The 14,975-nt window shown below is 33.1% G+C and overlaps 3 protein-coding genes and 1 non-coding gene across 4 annotated transcripts; 2 read left to right on the forward strand and 2 right to left on the reverse strand.

The window, feature by feature from the left end:
- The first annotated feature begins 3,987 nt into the window (after nucleotides 1-3,987).
- On the forward strand, nucleotides 3,988-6,296 carry LOC140178101 (uncharacterized). Its single transcript, XM_072213361.1, has 4 exons — nucleotides 3,988-4,816; nucleotides 4,982-5,104; nucleotides 5,441-5,582; nucleotides 5,686-6,296. Exons 1-4 carry the CDS (start codon nucleotides 4,188-4,190, stop codon nucleotides 5,839-5,841), a joined length of 1,050 nt encoding a protein of 349 aa, XP_072069462.1. The 5' UTR covers nucleotides 3,988-4,187; the 3' UTR covers nucleotides 5,842-6,296.
- A 1,349-nt stretch (nucleotides 6,297-7,645) lies between these two features.
- On the forward strand, nucleotides 7,646-9,989 carry LOC112736930 (uncharacterized). The gene is made up of 3 exons (XM_025786611.3): nucleotides 7,646-8,561; nucleotides 9,282-9,488; nucleotides 9,593-9,989. Exons 1-3 carry the CDS (start codon nucleotides 7,971-7,973, stop codon nucleotides 9,665-9,667), a joined length of 873 nt encoding a protein of 290 aa, XP_025642396.1. The 5' UTR covers nucleotides 7,646-7,970; the 3' UTR covers nucleotides 9,668-9,989.
- Nucleotides 7,783-7,854, reverse strand: TRNAP-CGG (transfer RNA proline (anticodon CGG)). The gene has a single exon. It is a non-coding gene; the product is annotated as a tRNA-Pro (tRNA).
- Nucleotides 9,990-10,369: 380 nt separating the features above from the next.
- LOC112736931 (protein DETOXIFICATION 46, chloroplastic) lies at nucleotides 10,370-14,975 on the reverse strand. The gene is made up of 14 exons (XM_025786612.3): nucleotides 14,251-14,975; nucleotides 13,718-13,812; nucleotides 13,527-13,635; nucleotides 13,311-13,366; nucleotides 13,000-13,055; nucleotides 12,442-12,580; nucleotides 12,215-12,352; nucleotides 12,062-12,130; nucleotides 11,855-11,965; nucleotides 11,509-11,637; nucleotides 11,269-11,346; nucleotides 11,109-11,180; nucleotides 10,923-10,982; nucleotides 10,370-10,799 (listed from the first exon to the last, which is right to left on the reverse strand). The coding sequence occupies exons 1-14, from the start codon at nucleotides 14,660-14,662 to the stop codon at nucleotides 10,698-10,700; spliced, it is 1,626 nt and encodes a 541-aa protein (XP_025642397.1). The 5' UTR covers nucleotides 14,663-14,975; the 3' UTR covers nucleotides 10,370-10,697.

A 14,975-nucleotide genomic window follows, 5' to 3' on the forward strand; every position in this document is an offset into this window, starting at 1 on the left:
ATATAGAGTCAGCTATATAGTGCATAGCCATCTTTTCAAGCTTGTCTCATTTGATTTGGAAAAACTGAAAAAGTCATTCTAAATTATAAATTGATTAAATTCCTATAAATTATGCCTATTTCTCCCTTCCATTCCAAAACCAAAGAGCTGCTGTCGGATTTTATTTTTTAAATAAAATAAATATTTTATTCGCTAAACTATATACATTTTATACTTATTTTTATTAAAATTTAGCATATGTCTTGTCGTAAATAATATAAAATTGTACGTATTTTATTTATAGTATAAATGAAATAAGACATGAAATAATATAGTTATATTATAATTATATACGTCTTGTATAAGGACTTATCTTATTTACCATATATGTAATTTTATTTTGTTTATATTGTAGATGAAATAAGACTAAAATACGATCTATATATACAATTTGTTTACAAAAAGTTGTCTTTTATCCACTTCTTTAAAATTTCTCCAACTACTATAATAGTATGTGTTTCAATTTTTTTTTAATTTTTTAAATACAACTCAAATATTTAATTTGTATATTTTTTATAATTTAAAAAAATATAAAAAATTATAATATTAAAATATATAATTCATCTCACCGCTATAAAAAAAATTATCCTTCTTCAGAAGGTTTACTCTAGAACACAGTGACCTCTAATGATAGCAGATGTCTCATGATGGGTAGGTGGGACCTTTCAAATCAAGATATCCATCATTTTCATCTCATTCCTATCGAGACTCATAAGATCGGATCGGATGCATGCTCCCTATAAATCTTCGTCATCATCTTTTTCTATTTCCTATTGCACCCAAACGGAAACTGTTGTAAAAATTTATATATACATATATGAAGTTATTACACAATTATGCATAGATTAATAATATATAGGAGCTGAATTATTGTACCTTATTATTACATGTAAATCTTAATCAATAATCAATATTATAATTTCTAAGATACTAGCAAGTTTCAATCCACCGCAGCATTTTTTATTTTCAAATGTTGATATAATTTATTACATTATTAAATTAAAACTATTATTGAGATAATTAATTGTGTTTTTTTATTATATAATATTTTGTGCGATGAACTAAGTTGTCTCGGAAAATAAAATAATTATTGCGAGAGAAATTACAAAAAATTAATTATGTGAAGGAAACAAAACAACTCATTTATGCTTTAAGAAAATATTTGTCATCTCAGTGGACAGAAAATGAAGACAAACCCTGAAATGAGAAAGTATCTGGTAAGAGATGTTGCCTACTTGCCTTGTTGGAGAGGATGCGCTAGCCGTCAAATTCATTGCTTTTGCTGTTTTTTAAAATGCAAAAAATAAATTTCTCTTAAAAAAACCATTTTATAAACGCACTTCTTAATGTGCTTGGAGGAAGAAGTATACTGTACAGGGAATAGGGAGTATAGCTCATAATTTTATAAAAAAAAAATAATAAAAAAAAATACCCCATAGAATCCATGCATTAAATGCAGTATCCATTTCACATAGTAGTAATCATTACCTTTTTTCTTATTTCTTTCTTTGTTTATTTTCTCAGCACTTTCCATTTTTTGGGTCTATCATATCATTCTTCTGTTATGCATCTACATGCTCTGACTTACGTTTCCAACTTCCCATAGTATGAGACTATGATTTTTAATTTTTAATTTTTAATTTTTAAATTGACGGGATTACCATCAAGTTATTATAATAAGCTCCATTTTTTAATATATATAAAAGTAAGGAAAGTAAATTTGTATAATGGATAATGTTATTTAACTATTTACTGTATATTACTTTAAATTACTTTTAATAAAAAATTTTCTAAAAAATAAAATAATTGAAATGAAAAATAATTTAAAAATTTATAAAAGATGAAATGATATTACCAATTTTAAGAATGATATAAAATCATTTTTTTAAATAAAAATTTATATAAAAATTATAAAATTTTAAAGTTTTATTAGAAAATCATAAAATTAAGAAAAAAAAATAGAGAAAAGACTAATTGTATAATTTAATTAAGAACACATATTTTCTTGAAAACATTTTATTTTAGAGAAGTTTAAGTGGTCAAATGCACAAAGTTATTTTTATTAATTATATCTTTCTATATTATTTTCATTTAATAGGGTTACTATCAGTAATAAAAATAAAATCACTTAGTATTATCAATATGAATATTTTTTAATTATATACGTAAAATTATAAAAATTGTCAATTATTCAAGACTAGGGAAATAATATTTATTACTTATAACAATAATTTAATTTAAGATTTAAGACCTCATATATATTTTAATTTGAGGGAAATAATATTTCTTACTTAAAACAATATTATCTAAGAACTCGTATATATTACCTAAATTTTTCGCTACTAAATTATCTTTGGTGGTTTAATATTGGCTTAAGCCTTAAGGTTAAGAATAATTAACTTAAATAGGTTTGTTTTTAAAAATAAATTTCCATATTAATAATATTAAGAGATCTAGATAAGAATAATTTTGATGATAAAATTCTCTTCTTTTGTTGTATTATCTAAATCAATCTTGCTCCCTTTCTCCCATTCTTTTACAGTTATCTTAAACTAGTTCATGTATAATTATAATATATAATTAAATATCTGTTGAATTTTGTAAATGAAAATATTGTTAAATTTTTATAAGTTCATATTTTCTACTATGGTGAGAGGCATTAAGAACATATGTAAAAATCACGTAATTTTATTTGTATAATAAAAATTTTAAATTTTATAAAAGTGCTTATAGAAGTATGTAGGAACTCCTGATAAATCGATTTTTATATAAATTGATTTATAATGAAATGTCGTTTTTCTACTAAATCAATTTAAGTTAAAACGATTTATATAGTAAAAATAAATTAATTTAATTTAAAACAATTTATTATGAATACATATTAAATCGGTTTAGTTAGATCGATTTTTATAAAGATAATTTTAAAATAAAAGTTAAAACATGAAAATAAAATAATATTAGCAACTAAGCAATTTAAAACAGTGATTTATCCAAAAAAAAAAACTCAATTTCGAAAGGAAAAAATAACATGATCTTGAAAAGAAGAGACAAAACGCAATTTTCTTGTCATTCAAAACTTTCACCAGCAGTCTCACTAATTAGAAGAAAATATTCATTTTGCTGTTCTGATAAAATTTTGAGACATCCCAACATAAAAAAAAATATATATTTTATATACACTAAAATCAACTATTAATATAAAATATATATTAAAAATAAATTAAATTATATATATTTATACATAAATATATTAATAACTAATTTTAATAATTAATTTTAATGTTTAATTATTATTTAAAATAAAAACCCCACAACCTAATCTATTAATTTCCGCTTCTATTTTAATGAGTCAATGCCTGTTTCTTGAACAAAATCTGAAAACATTGCCTAAAAGAGCAAGGAAGTGAATGCAAGCATCCATGTCTTTATAATAGTAACAAATTTTAGAGAGATGTTATATGGTATCTTTTTGTTTATATATTTCACTTTAATATTAAAAATGATGAAAATAATAAACAAATAAAAAATAAAATACCTTTCTTTTATATTAAAAATATACAAAGTAAAAATTTTAATATTTATACAATTTTCTTAGTATAAAATTAATGATTAGAAATAATTAAATCATAATTTAATTAAATTTATTAAATTATATAATAATTTTTAATAATCAATTTCACATAAAAAAAGGTTAACGAGTGTTTATCGATACATAAATATCAAAAATATTATTTATATATTAAAATCAGTCACTAAAATTAACTATTAATATATTTATATATAAATATTTTTAATATGTATTTATATTTCAATATATATTTTATATTAGTAGTTGATTTTGGTATATAGGCACTATAACTTCACAAATATTATCTTTGATTGATTGATTTATAATTTTTAATCCCATTGAGAATTGCTATAAAAACCACACACAATACTTCCCTCAACAAAATACGAAAAGCTGAAACAACTCAAACTCTTTTCTTTCTGCTGTGATCATCTCTCTCTCTCTCTCTCTCCAAACCTCTCAGTTCTCACCGCAAAGCAAAACAAAGGAATAGAAAGCACTCTCTCTTTCCCAAACTCTCTCCAAACCTCAGTTCTAACCCCACAACACAAAGTAATAACTCCTTCACAAACACGCAAACATGGTTCCTCACGTGCCTCTTAACCCAGAAGCCCCTGCGTTTGTCCCGGCTTATCAGAACACGTGGCCTTATACCGCCATTCCTACTGCACCACCACCACCACCACTGCCGCCGACAGAACCACCGTGTCAGCAAGGGGAGTTTCTCTCTCTTCCACCCAACTTTAGCCTGTATTTACCCACAGTGCCGTTACCCCTTCCTGATGGTACGAACAACACCTTCCTTTCATCACCACCAGAACCGTTTGTGGTGGTGAATGAAGAAGTTGCTGTTACTGATTCACTGAAACAGCAGCGGCAGCTGCAGTTCAATCACCATGGATTCATGAACATCCGAGTTGGACCGAGACGATCATATCAGCAGCAGCATCAGGCGCGAGTACTGTGGAAGCCAAAGAAAGTGAAGGAGGAAAAGGAAGATAGGAAGCAACAAGAGAAGCTCTATGGCTATGGCTATGGCTATGGCTATGGAGGGAAGAAGGGGAGACAAGATTTTCGGCGCTCATCGGAATCTCATGGCTTGGATACTTCTTTCCCTAAAAAGAAGCGTGGTTCCCGCGGTGTTTCCCCAGTTCGTGAAAATGGAAATGAAACAACGGTTATGATAAAAAACATTCCTTCCAGATACACGTGCGTCTCTCTCCCTTCCTCGCGGTGCCTTATTTGGATACCCCTTCATTTTCCACTTTTCCCTTATTATATGTTTTTTATTTTAATGCACGTCAATGTTTTAATTTTAGTTCATTAATCTTCATTAGCATGTTTAGATTGAATTTAATTTTTTTTTATTTGCAGGCGAGATGATATGGTGAAGTTTTTGGAAAATCATTGCATGGTGGAGAACAGTAAAGTAGAGCAAGGATTTGAAAAGACTGATGTTTTGGCTTTTGATTTTGTTTATCTGCCGATTGATTTCAAGTATTCTACAAATCCCTACTTTACCATTAGGCTTTTGATATTTTTTTTTAAATGCTTTTATTGAAAAAAATGGAGAAATATTAAGAAATAATGATTATTACTTGTTTGTGGGGGTGTTGTGTGCATTGCTGATCCTGTTCATCTTATGATTTCTGCCATTTTACTTGTTGGAATGCATAAAATATAATCCTTTTTTCTTTTTTGAAACATACCATTTGAAAAAAAGGGGTAATATTCCAACATAAAATGAAGATATCATATCATTGTTCATTTGTTTGTGTTGTGTTGTGTTATGTGCAATGTTTGATCCTGGTAACTGTTGTTGATTGTTGTCAGGACAGGATTCAACAAGGGCTACGCATTTGTGAATTTTACAACCTCAAAAGCAGCATGGAAATTCAACATAACAGCCTCGAACGGCAAATGGGACATGTACCAATCCCAAAAGGTTCGGCAAGTTGCAAAAGCACACATTCAGGTATATATGCTCAATCGAATACTACACCTAATTAATCATCACTCAAACGTGTTTAGTTAACTTATTGATATGTGAATGTTTTGTATCATTTGATATAATGTAGGGAAAAGAGAATCTGGAGAAGCATTTCGAGAATACGAATTTTCCATGCGAGTCTAAAGAGGTTTTGCCTGTTAGTTTTAGCGTGCCTCGTGATGGAAAGAACAAGAGTGGGGAACAGAAGACTTTGGGTGTTCTGCTGAAGCCTCGATACATTTGATGAACAAGTTTGAAAAACGAAGAAGATTTTGGATTTGACAGAGTTGATTTGACTAAGCAAAAAAAGCCTAATCCTCTGTGTGATGGTTTACCCAATGCAAGTTAGTTTCATCGCAATGTGGTGGTGTTGTAGTTATAGTCACATCGCTTGTTGTAGTTTAGTTTAGTTTATGGTTTTATGTTCTACTATTTTGGTAGAACTAGCTAGTTAGTTGTTGTTGTTGTTGTAGGATTATGCTATGTTTCTCTACCATTTCCATGCATGGATGGGTTGAGCTTGCCACCTCCTTGTCAATGGGGCTAGGTGGTGGGGTCCACCCTTTTGTGGATATGGCCAAAGACCAAAGTAGTAGTATTTTGGATGCTGGGTTTGTAGCTTGTTCTAACTCTAATATAATGGTAACAATAAAAAAAAATTAAAAATATAATACTTTAGTGTTGTGTCATTTTCTCGAATATTTGATGTGCTAATTTTGGTTTGGACAGTGCCTGAAAGGGGCTGTATTTATGTAAATGCCAAGGTCAAAGGTTGCAGTGTTGTTCTGGAATAATGGCAGCTATGAGAGTATCTCAGATGCTGTAGATTGTGCATGCTTTTTTTGAAGCATTAAGAATGTAATGGTCAAACAGTTTGGGTGTTATGGGTTCTTGGAAGCAATACTAAAATGGTGAAAAACGTTGACTGGTACTGAAGGTGACTGTTTTGTTTTGTATTTTGAAGGTAGAGCTTTTTTGTCTTCAACCTTATCCAAGTCTCAAATGAATATCTTAATTTATTTTTTGGGGGCCGGGGTCGATTAAATTAAATGAACTCATTTTAAATTTTTTATTTTATTGAATGTATGGGTTTGTGGAAGCAACTTTTCTGTTCGGATTCCTGGTACTGGCAGTATCATCAAGAGATGAAGGTTCTGTGGGTCTGATGGATCAGCCATGAAAAAGGGAACTCATAAACCGTCCTCATTTGCTGACTATATGTAATTATGTACCAAGTAGTGTGGCACTTATTAGTCAACTTTTCAAACGTTGGTGCTTGGCCGGTACGGCCGCACCCCAAAACCCCAGGTTTCCAGTGGTTTTTTTTTTTTTTTTTTTTTTTTTCACGATATCATCTAATTTGGCAGGTTAAAGAATAATTTGTCACAAATTTAAACTTGATTTAAGACTGACATTTGCTTAAGCGAATGTGTAAATTGACAGATTTAAATTGGTTAAAACTAGTATTTAATTGGGTACGTTTTATTTCTTTGAACAAAAAAATTAGGGTTTATTTCGGCCTGCCGAATTTTCTTCTACTAAGGTTTCAAATGACTCACTCTATGATATGGGAAAGATATTTGATTTTCCCATTTATTCGATAATTTCTTAACATTCTATGAGAAAGTTTTATTGATGATAATTATGTCTTGGATCATGTATGAATCTTGTTATCACTATGCCTCTTCCATTGAGATGGATTGCGAAATTGAGCACAAATAAGGTAATACCTTTTGATTATTGTGGTGAGAAACATATATTTCAACCAACAATAGTCAATAATTAATAGGCTTTTACATATATGTAACGAAATCTGTACTAAAACTGATTTTATGATAAAAATAGAAATGTAATAAACTAGCCAATGAAAACAAATAATATTTCCCTTGGCAAAGTAGCATTTTAATTGGCAAAGTCTTTTTATTGAATAATTTGTTAAATGCAAGACATGTGGCTTTGGCTTGAAAACACACCAGTTTATGGCAACTGATTAACACTCTTAAAAAAGAAAACTATAAATTGTGGCTATCGTAGCAATAAATAAACTTGGAGCATATGGTCTGGTTATCAGCCTCATTTGGTACAAGTACAACCTTTCTTTATAAAATAATTGGTAGCCGAAGGTTTAAATGCTAGTTCCTCTTTTGTTCCTTTCTTCATCAGCTAAGCAACAAAGAAAAAAGAAGGGGTGTTCCGAGAATCGAACTCGGGACCTCTCGCACCCGAAGCGAGAATCATACCACTAGACCAAACACCCACCCTGATTAAGAGTATCTCATAATAACTTTATCACAAATCAATTCTGTGCTATGCCCAATCCTAAATTATATTTGAGAAACCCAGGAATCCAAACAACGAAGCAAAAATCTGAAAATGGCGTCTTCAGCAACTCACTTTCTCCATTTTCTTCGTTCACAACCACTGTCTTCATCTTCTTCATTCGTTTCGCTACTGAAACCGCTTCTTCTTTCCTCTCCCAATGTCTTATCCATGCATACTTCACCGCTTCTTCCACAAAACCTCTTCCCCTCCCTCACTCGCCACCACTTCTCTTCACCTTCCCTCTCTCTTCCTCACGCGCCTCCCCCTTTTGTGGCTCTCACGAGTTCATCACAAAACTCGGAGGAGGAAGATGACTACTACAACGACGAAGACGACGAAACGGAGCTGTACGATGAAGAATCTGACGACGACGATGATTTGGAATCGGAAAGGAGCAGTTTTGAGGAGAATACACAGATTGGTTCAGAATCGAATTCAACTTCGTCGCCATTGGAGAGGAAGAGGGAGGAGAGGTTGAAGGTGGAGGTTCCGAGTCTCAGCGTGAAGGAAAGGAAAGAACTTGCGTCTTACGCGCACAGTTTGGGGAAGAAGCTCAAGACCCAGTTGGTGGGAAAGTCCGGTGTTACCCCCAATGTTGCAACCTCTTTCATTGAGACACTTGAAGCCAATGAGCTTCTCAAGGTATCAATTTCAATTTCCCTGTTAATTGTGTTGTTATTGTTGTTGGAGGAACATGCTTGAGAGATTTTCTCGCTTCAGTATTGTTATGCTTGCCATGTGTTTGATGTATTTCCTGAGAGAGATGGAAAAGAGCGGAACTTGTTTTCTGTGTTTCCTATTCCCAATTCAACAAGATTTAGGTAATTTTCCTCTTGAATTGCTTATGAAATTGGGTGTAAGCAGTTAGTTTTCTCATGTTTTGCATTTGCGATTGGTAGTATTTTTCCTTGCTTGAAGTTGTTACTTATTATTAAACCATGGAAAACCATCAAATGAAATGCTTAAAAGGACTATGGCACGTAATGTTATTATATCATGGCATTGCATGCAAAACATGGATAAACTGTGTTGGACCCTCTTTGGTTTTCCATGTGCTGCTTAAATTGGTCGGATTATTGAGTGGTTGGGAAGTGGGAATTGAGCTACTTTGCATGCTTATTGTGATCATTTATTATTGTAGACTGCAGAGAGGGTAATATTTGTAGGGTTTATACTTAATACCATGTGTCTACTATGCTAAGATCTTATTGAGAGTGAGGTTAGTAGTTGTTATGCTGTTCAAACATTTTTGAACTTTCTTGGCTTTTAAAAGTTATAATAGTTATGGTAAAAATTATCAGTTTCTGTACAAACACTTGGATTCTAATAATTTGTAGTTGCAATTTTGAATGGCATTTGCAGATTAAAATACATAGGAGTTGCCCTGGTGAGTTGGAAGATGTGGTGAAGCAGCTGGAAGAAGCAACCGGTTCAGTGGCAGTTGGTAAAATTGGTCGAACCCTGATTATATACAGGCCTAGTCTCACCAAATTGAAGGCCGAAGAAAAAAAGAAACAAGTTCGTCAACTCTTTCTTAAAAGACAATTAAAATACAGACAATTAAACAAGGTATTAATTACTACTATATAGCACTGTACTAAATTTATTTATTTTATCGTTATCTTATCTTTCCTAATTACTAGTACTATTCGATATTGTTGTGAAAACTACAGAGTAGGGAACAAGTACCAAAATTATCACGGCGTGGTTCATCTTCATCGTGGAAAGTGAGGAGTAGTAGGTCATAATTAACACCTATTGGATTGGCTATTGTTAATGGAATTATTTTCTTGAGGTTTGTCATGTCCCGTGGCCTAAACAAACTTGAGGATTTGCAATGATGGATTCCGGTGCTCGAGATGAAGGATCATTTTCAACCAATTATGCTCTTGGTAATTAACACTTGTTAGTAAGTGCAGAAGTCAGTTGAAACGTTAGTATTTAGTAATGAATGCTTGTACTATATAATCAATGTTATGTGAGCAAAGCTACGGAGTATGTGTAGAAGTGTAGAACGGTTTGGATTGAATTCTTTATTTTTGGAATATTTGTGCTTTCTTATTTGCAAAATATCTAAGCCCTTAATCTGTTAATTTTATTATGCATCCAAGAACAATTTTTTGTCATTTTAAGTTTTTAACTAAACTCTTTTTTAGAATTTGATTAAAATTGAAATGATTTATATGTTAAAAACATATAGTTATTTTTACCTTTTTTGTGACACTACTATAAAAAAGAAAGATTTAAAGTAAGAAATAGGTGGGAAAAGTCCAACACCGCCAATTGACCCTAACCAACTGCCCTGATCAACACACGATAGCCCCGGCTGAGTGCGTTGGATGACCCTGGCTAACCACTGGCCAACCGAACCAACAGAAGCAGGCCGCCCCTACCAGCCAGCGCGATCGACCACACCAGCACACTTCCACAGAATAAATAAAAAGTAAAAATACAAAATCAAATTATTTTATCAATTTTTAAATAAATCAATTCTTGTTTTGCATTTTGCATTACAATTTAAAGAATTATAAGCTACAGTACAGACAACATGCTTCCTTCCTTACAATATGTGACACTAACAAAAAAATAATACAGCGGATAAAGAGTTTCTCTTTTTGGTAGAATAGTAGAAATCCTACAGAAGGGAATCTTGTCTGGCATTTGAGATCTCATAGAGGGTATGATTCTTCCAGTATTGGTTTCCATATCCATACTTGAACGAGACCATTGGTTAAAAGGAAAGAATATCCATGTGCTGGTAAAAATAGTATTTCTAACCTAGGTAGCCTTCAACTTTTGCAGCTCATGTTGGCTTAAATCTTCTGAGGACAGAACGCTACTGGGAGAGAGAAGGCGCAAAAGGGCAATTGAAAACCGAGCCTAATGATCATAAAAGAATTGCATGTCAGAATATTTGGAAAACAAATTATTAGTACAAACAACGTTACTCTTCAAAAAAGGTCATAGTCTGCATTTTATGCCAATTTGAGATCCAAGTCTTACCCACTGAAATCCGGCAAGGGCAAACCAACAGCCTTGCAAACCAAATCTACTGCTTAAGACCTGGCACATTGGAAGATTGTGTTTTGTTACAAATGCAGCATAATGGATCAAGCAGCTATTACTAATAATAGAAGTGATAATATCTATTCTCTAACAATCATAATAACAAAAGAGAGAAGTGGTTACTGATAGCACTAGTGCACCAAGACAAAAGCATCCACTCATTGACAAGCTTATGAATCTTAGATCCCGTCCAGCCTGATTAAGCAATGTGCAACGATGTTATAAACTTAAAAATGCAGTTTTTATATAATGGATTGAACAGAATATCCAAGCAGGAACATACCAACAATGTTCCTTCCAAGCATACAGTAGGTGGTGTCACAGATAGCGCTATGAAATACGGTATCAGCACTTTATGCATCTGCACGGTCGCAAATGCAGCAAATTACCAACTTATGCTTACATTCTAAAACTACGTCTAGTTTATAAGAGTATATGCTTTTCTGCCTATATATCCTGCCAAACAATGTAGGAAAAGGAGATTGAGAATATATCTAAGCTAAATTTTAAAAGTTAAACTAACCCCTTGGATGACCATCTGATCAGGTGTAAAAAGATAAGGGAATAACCAAGGAATAGATGTTCCAACAATCCCCAACAACAATCCAAGTATAGCTCCAATACTTACAAGAGACCTTAGAAGCAACCAGGCCTGTTGAAAGTATAAATTCAGGGAATTTCAAATATACAAAACAAAACAATATCTAGATAGAATCTGCAAAATAGATTAGTTAGGAGAATGGAGTGCCAGCTTATGAAGCAATCCTTCCCAACCAAAAGGAAAGATACAATTTCAAACTATGAGCAAAAGAGAGATTTAAAACAGGGGAGAGAGATCCTCTGAAACAGCAATTAAGAGCATCACAAACCTTTGCCAAATTCCGATTTACTCCATATATCAACCCAGGCATAAATGATTGAGCAGTTTGGGAGAGAGGTTCGCCCCAAACTGTACATGTCATGTAGATTTGAACCATAACCTGCAATAAGTGTTGAGTAATCAATTTAGTTCGCTGAAATGAGCAGATGGAAAGCAACGGAATGGAGTCACAAAATAAGAAGAGGGGTAAACAAACTTGGTGAGCGGCCATTGTATGGGTACCCATTGAAGTAGCATTATATATAAGCAGCGAGTAGAAAGCCACCTAAGATCAGAACTTTCAGTTAGTTTTGAAGTCTCAGAATACAGCAAAGAGAGAACCACAAATATAACAAATACAGAATGCAACCTTTGACATCAGTGTTAAAAATACAGGAGCAGCAAGACCAAGTATATTCAGAAATTCTTTCCCTGAAGGAATGGATAAAGCAAGTGCATCGAATCCTTTCTTGTTTAGATTTTGAATCATCATATATGCAGAAAATACCTAGAACCAGAAACAGATAAAAAGGAAGTGAATACAGAGTTGAGTACACTATAAAAAATTAATGTATATCGAGAGTTTGTCGGGCACACTTGAGATATCATTGCAGCCCATGCAGCCCCTGCAATACCATATCCTAAGATGCGGCACAGAACTACAAGACCAATTCCATTTATAACGGTGGCAGCTGCCAAAGACTTCAAAGGTCCCCAGGAATCCTTCATGCCAAGACTGCAACAGAAAATTGTGAATATGAAGATAGGAAATTAAATTTACAAGAAGGTGTTTATCATAATATCATACAAGCAAAGGTGAACCCAATATTAGCATATTACATTTACTTGGGATAAGAGAAACTTCAAAAAAGATTGCTCAAACAACTTAAAGAAAATTTATGCAAAAACATGAGATCTGAATTCAAGTTCCATTTAAAATATACAAAACATACAAATACCACCAACAAACAGTTAGAGCCTTGATATCAGAGAAATGTCAAAGCAATAAGTTTTAGGATTGGCCGATAGTTTCCACAGTGAACATGAAATGACGCGAAATATGATGTCATGACTCGAGCAGTATGACAGATTTGATAAAAAAATTTACAACCACTCATTTCAGAATCACACAAGAAATATATAGCATATTTGCACCTTGCACTCTGAGCAACCCATCCAGAAAGTAAAGCAGGCCATGCCAAGCTTCGAATCTAACACCAAAAGATACTCGGTGAAACTACATAAAACAGATAATGATATCTTTGCTTGATCATTATCAAAAACAAATAAATGATTAAGAAAGGAGACAGGTATCTTATTTGCAACCTTGAATATCTTTCTTAAAGAAAACGTCAGTACTGAACAATTTACTTCCCTCCACAAAATCTTTGATGATTTAGTGTGTTTATAGACATGAATCGTGATCTTCATCTAAATTGAAGGATATGTAATCAGAGGAAACAAACCTGAACATAAGTATTAGCAGCAGGTACTACATGTGCATTCTTTGGTCCAGTAAAAGCTGGAGAAAGTAGAAAAAAAGAGAAGAAAGAAAGGCATAAACAGAAAAATATCAGTCATGGAATTTGATATGCTAAATTTCCTCCATAAATGCATTATAGCTATACAAAATGCATTATTGGAGGAGCAGAAAATGGTTTGAATCATTTCATAATTAATACCGGTGAGTATTGCTGCACCAAACACCTTTGTGAACAAAAGCATCGAGATGCCGCAGGCTAAGCCAACAAAAAGTAAGACAGATATGTGATGCTGAACTTCTTCTCTATCCTACACAAACACATGCACTCAACAAAAGCAGCATACATATTCACTAATGTTTTATAGCAGAAGGGAAAAAGGGAAGCCTAACCTGGTTAGCAAGGGCAGTTGCAACCATATTGGAGGTAGCAATAGAGAGGAACATGAACATGTAGCTCATGTAATCACACACAACCGTGGCAGGACCTGCTCATGGGAAAATAAAACAATCTAATTCCACATTTGCCAATTGCCATTACTAAATGCGAATGACTTAAATGCACCAAATTTAACTTGTGCATGATACAGTACACTGGGGTAATCTATCAGTGTGTGTACAATGAATTAGACTGAAATCTACATAACTATATTACCAATGGTGCATAGCATTGTTTTATATAGGACAATGCTGGTGTATCATCTACCAAGATAATCTAAATGGTATAAATTTAAACACAATTTTACATCAATAATTAAATCTACACTATTGGATTATTTTGGTGCATAAAGCAAACAGATATTCATTCACTAGAGTCTACAAAACTAACAGAAAACACAATTACTCTTTACTCATACAAGGTGCCTCATAAACAATCAATTTCCTTCAAATGATAATCAAAATTAAGCAGTGGAAATTTCCAATACCTAAGGCAGCAAGCTCAATTGAGCTACCGTGACCAATAACAGCAGTATCCATGAGGCTCATGATGGGCCCACACAACCAAAGTCCAGTAGCAGGCCCAGTAAACATCACAATCTCCTTCACCTGGCTCCATATACCCTGATCTGCAAGCTCCTTCTTCTCACCCTCTTCTTCCACCGCCACCACCATTCCATCGTTATCTTCGGAACTACCACTGAGCTCTTGTCCCTGAGCCACACGAGCCGGTCGGAACCCAAAGCGACGTCGTATTGACGCCGCATGGAACGATTTCGAAGGAAGAGCAGCGTTGTAGTTGCGAGCTGAGAGTGATGAAGGAAGTGAAATTAGGTTGGGGTTTCTGAGGGAAGGGGTGCGAATAGTACGAGGCAGAGGCAATGAAAGTTTCAGTGCCATTTTTCTCTTCTTTTGGTTGTTTTTTTTTTATTTTCTTTTATTTATTTATTTATTTTGGGTTGTGTTGTATTGAAGTGCTAGTAGAAAGGGAAGGGGGAGTGAGGGTTCAAATAAAATTGGACAGGAAAACGAAGAAAAAGGGAGTGGCTGGTAATGGTGACAGGACAGAGCCGAGTGAGTGAATGTGGATTGATATTGGCCGTTTAATAAAAGAACACGAGAATTTAAGAGGGAATTAGTTCGTTTTTTTGGCGCCTTTTTGTAACTTGCTATTTTTCTGTCCCACTATAATTCAATGATGTGTTGCCTTGTC

This window comes from Arachis hypogaea, chromosome 13, assembly GCF_003086295.3.
Source record: "Arachis hypogaea cultivar Tifrunner chromosome 13, arahy.Tifrunner.gnm2.J5K5, whole genome shotgun sequence".
In the NCBI taxonomy this organism is placed as follows: Eukaryota; Viridiplantae; Streptophyta; class Magnoliopsida; order Fabales; family Fabaceae; genus Arachis; species Arachis hypogaea.

Bases quoted from the DNA above. Each gene is read 5' to 3' on its own strand.
- LOC112736930 (XM_025786611.3), top strand. From the start codon at position 7,971: ATGGCGTCTTCAGCAACTCACTTTCTCCATTTTCTTCGTTCACAACCA. The intron at 8,562-9,281 runs GTATCAATTTCA...TGGCATTTGCAG, and splicing joins AAGCCAATGAGCTTCTCAAG to ATTAAAATACATAGGAGTTG. The intron at 9,489-9,592 runs GTATTAATTACT...TGAAAACTACAG, and splicing joins AATACAGACAATTAAACAAG to AGTAGGGAACAAGTACCAAA.
- LOC112736931 (XM_025786612.3), bottom strand. From the start codon at position 14,662: ATGGCACTGAAACTTTCATTGCCTCTGCCTCGTACTATTCGCACCCCT. The intron at 12,581-12,999 runs GTGCAAATATGC...TTTCTGTTGCAG, and splicing joins TGGGTTGCTCAGAGTGCAAG to TCTTGGCATGAAGGATTCCT. The intron at 11,347-11,508 runs GTTAGTTTAACT...GCGACCGTGCAG, and splicing joins ATCAGATGGTCATCCAAGGG to ATGCATAAAGTGCTGATACC.
- LOC140178101 (XM_072213361.1), top strand. From the start codon at position 4,188: ATGGTTCCTCACGTGCCTCTTAACCCAGAAGCCCCTGCGTTTGTCCCG. The intron at 4,817-4,981 runs GTGCGTCTCTCT...TTTTATTTGCAG, and splicing joins AACATTCCTTCCAGATACAC to GCGAGATGATATGGTGAAGT. The intron at 5,105-5,440 runs GTATTCTACAAA...GATTGTTGTCAG, and splicing joins TATCTGCCGATTGATTTCAA to GACAGGATTCAACAAGGGCT.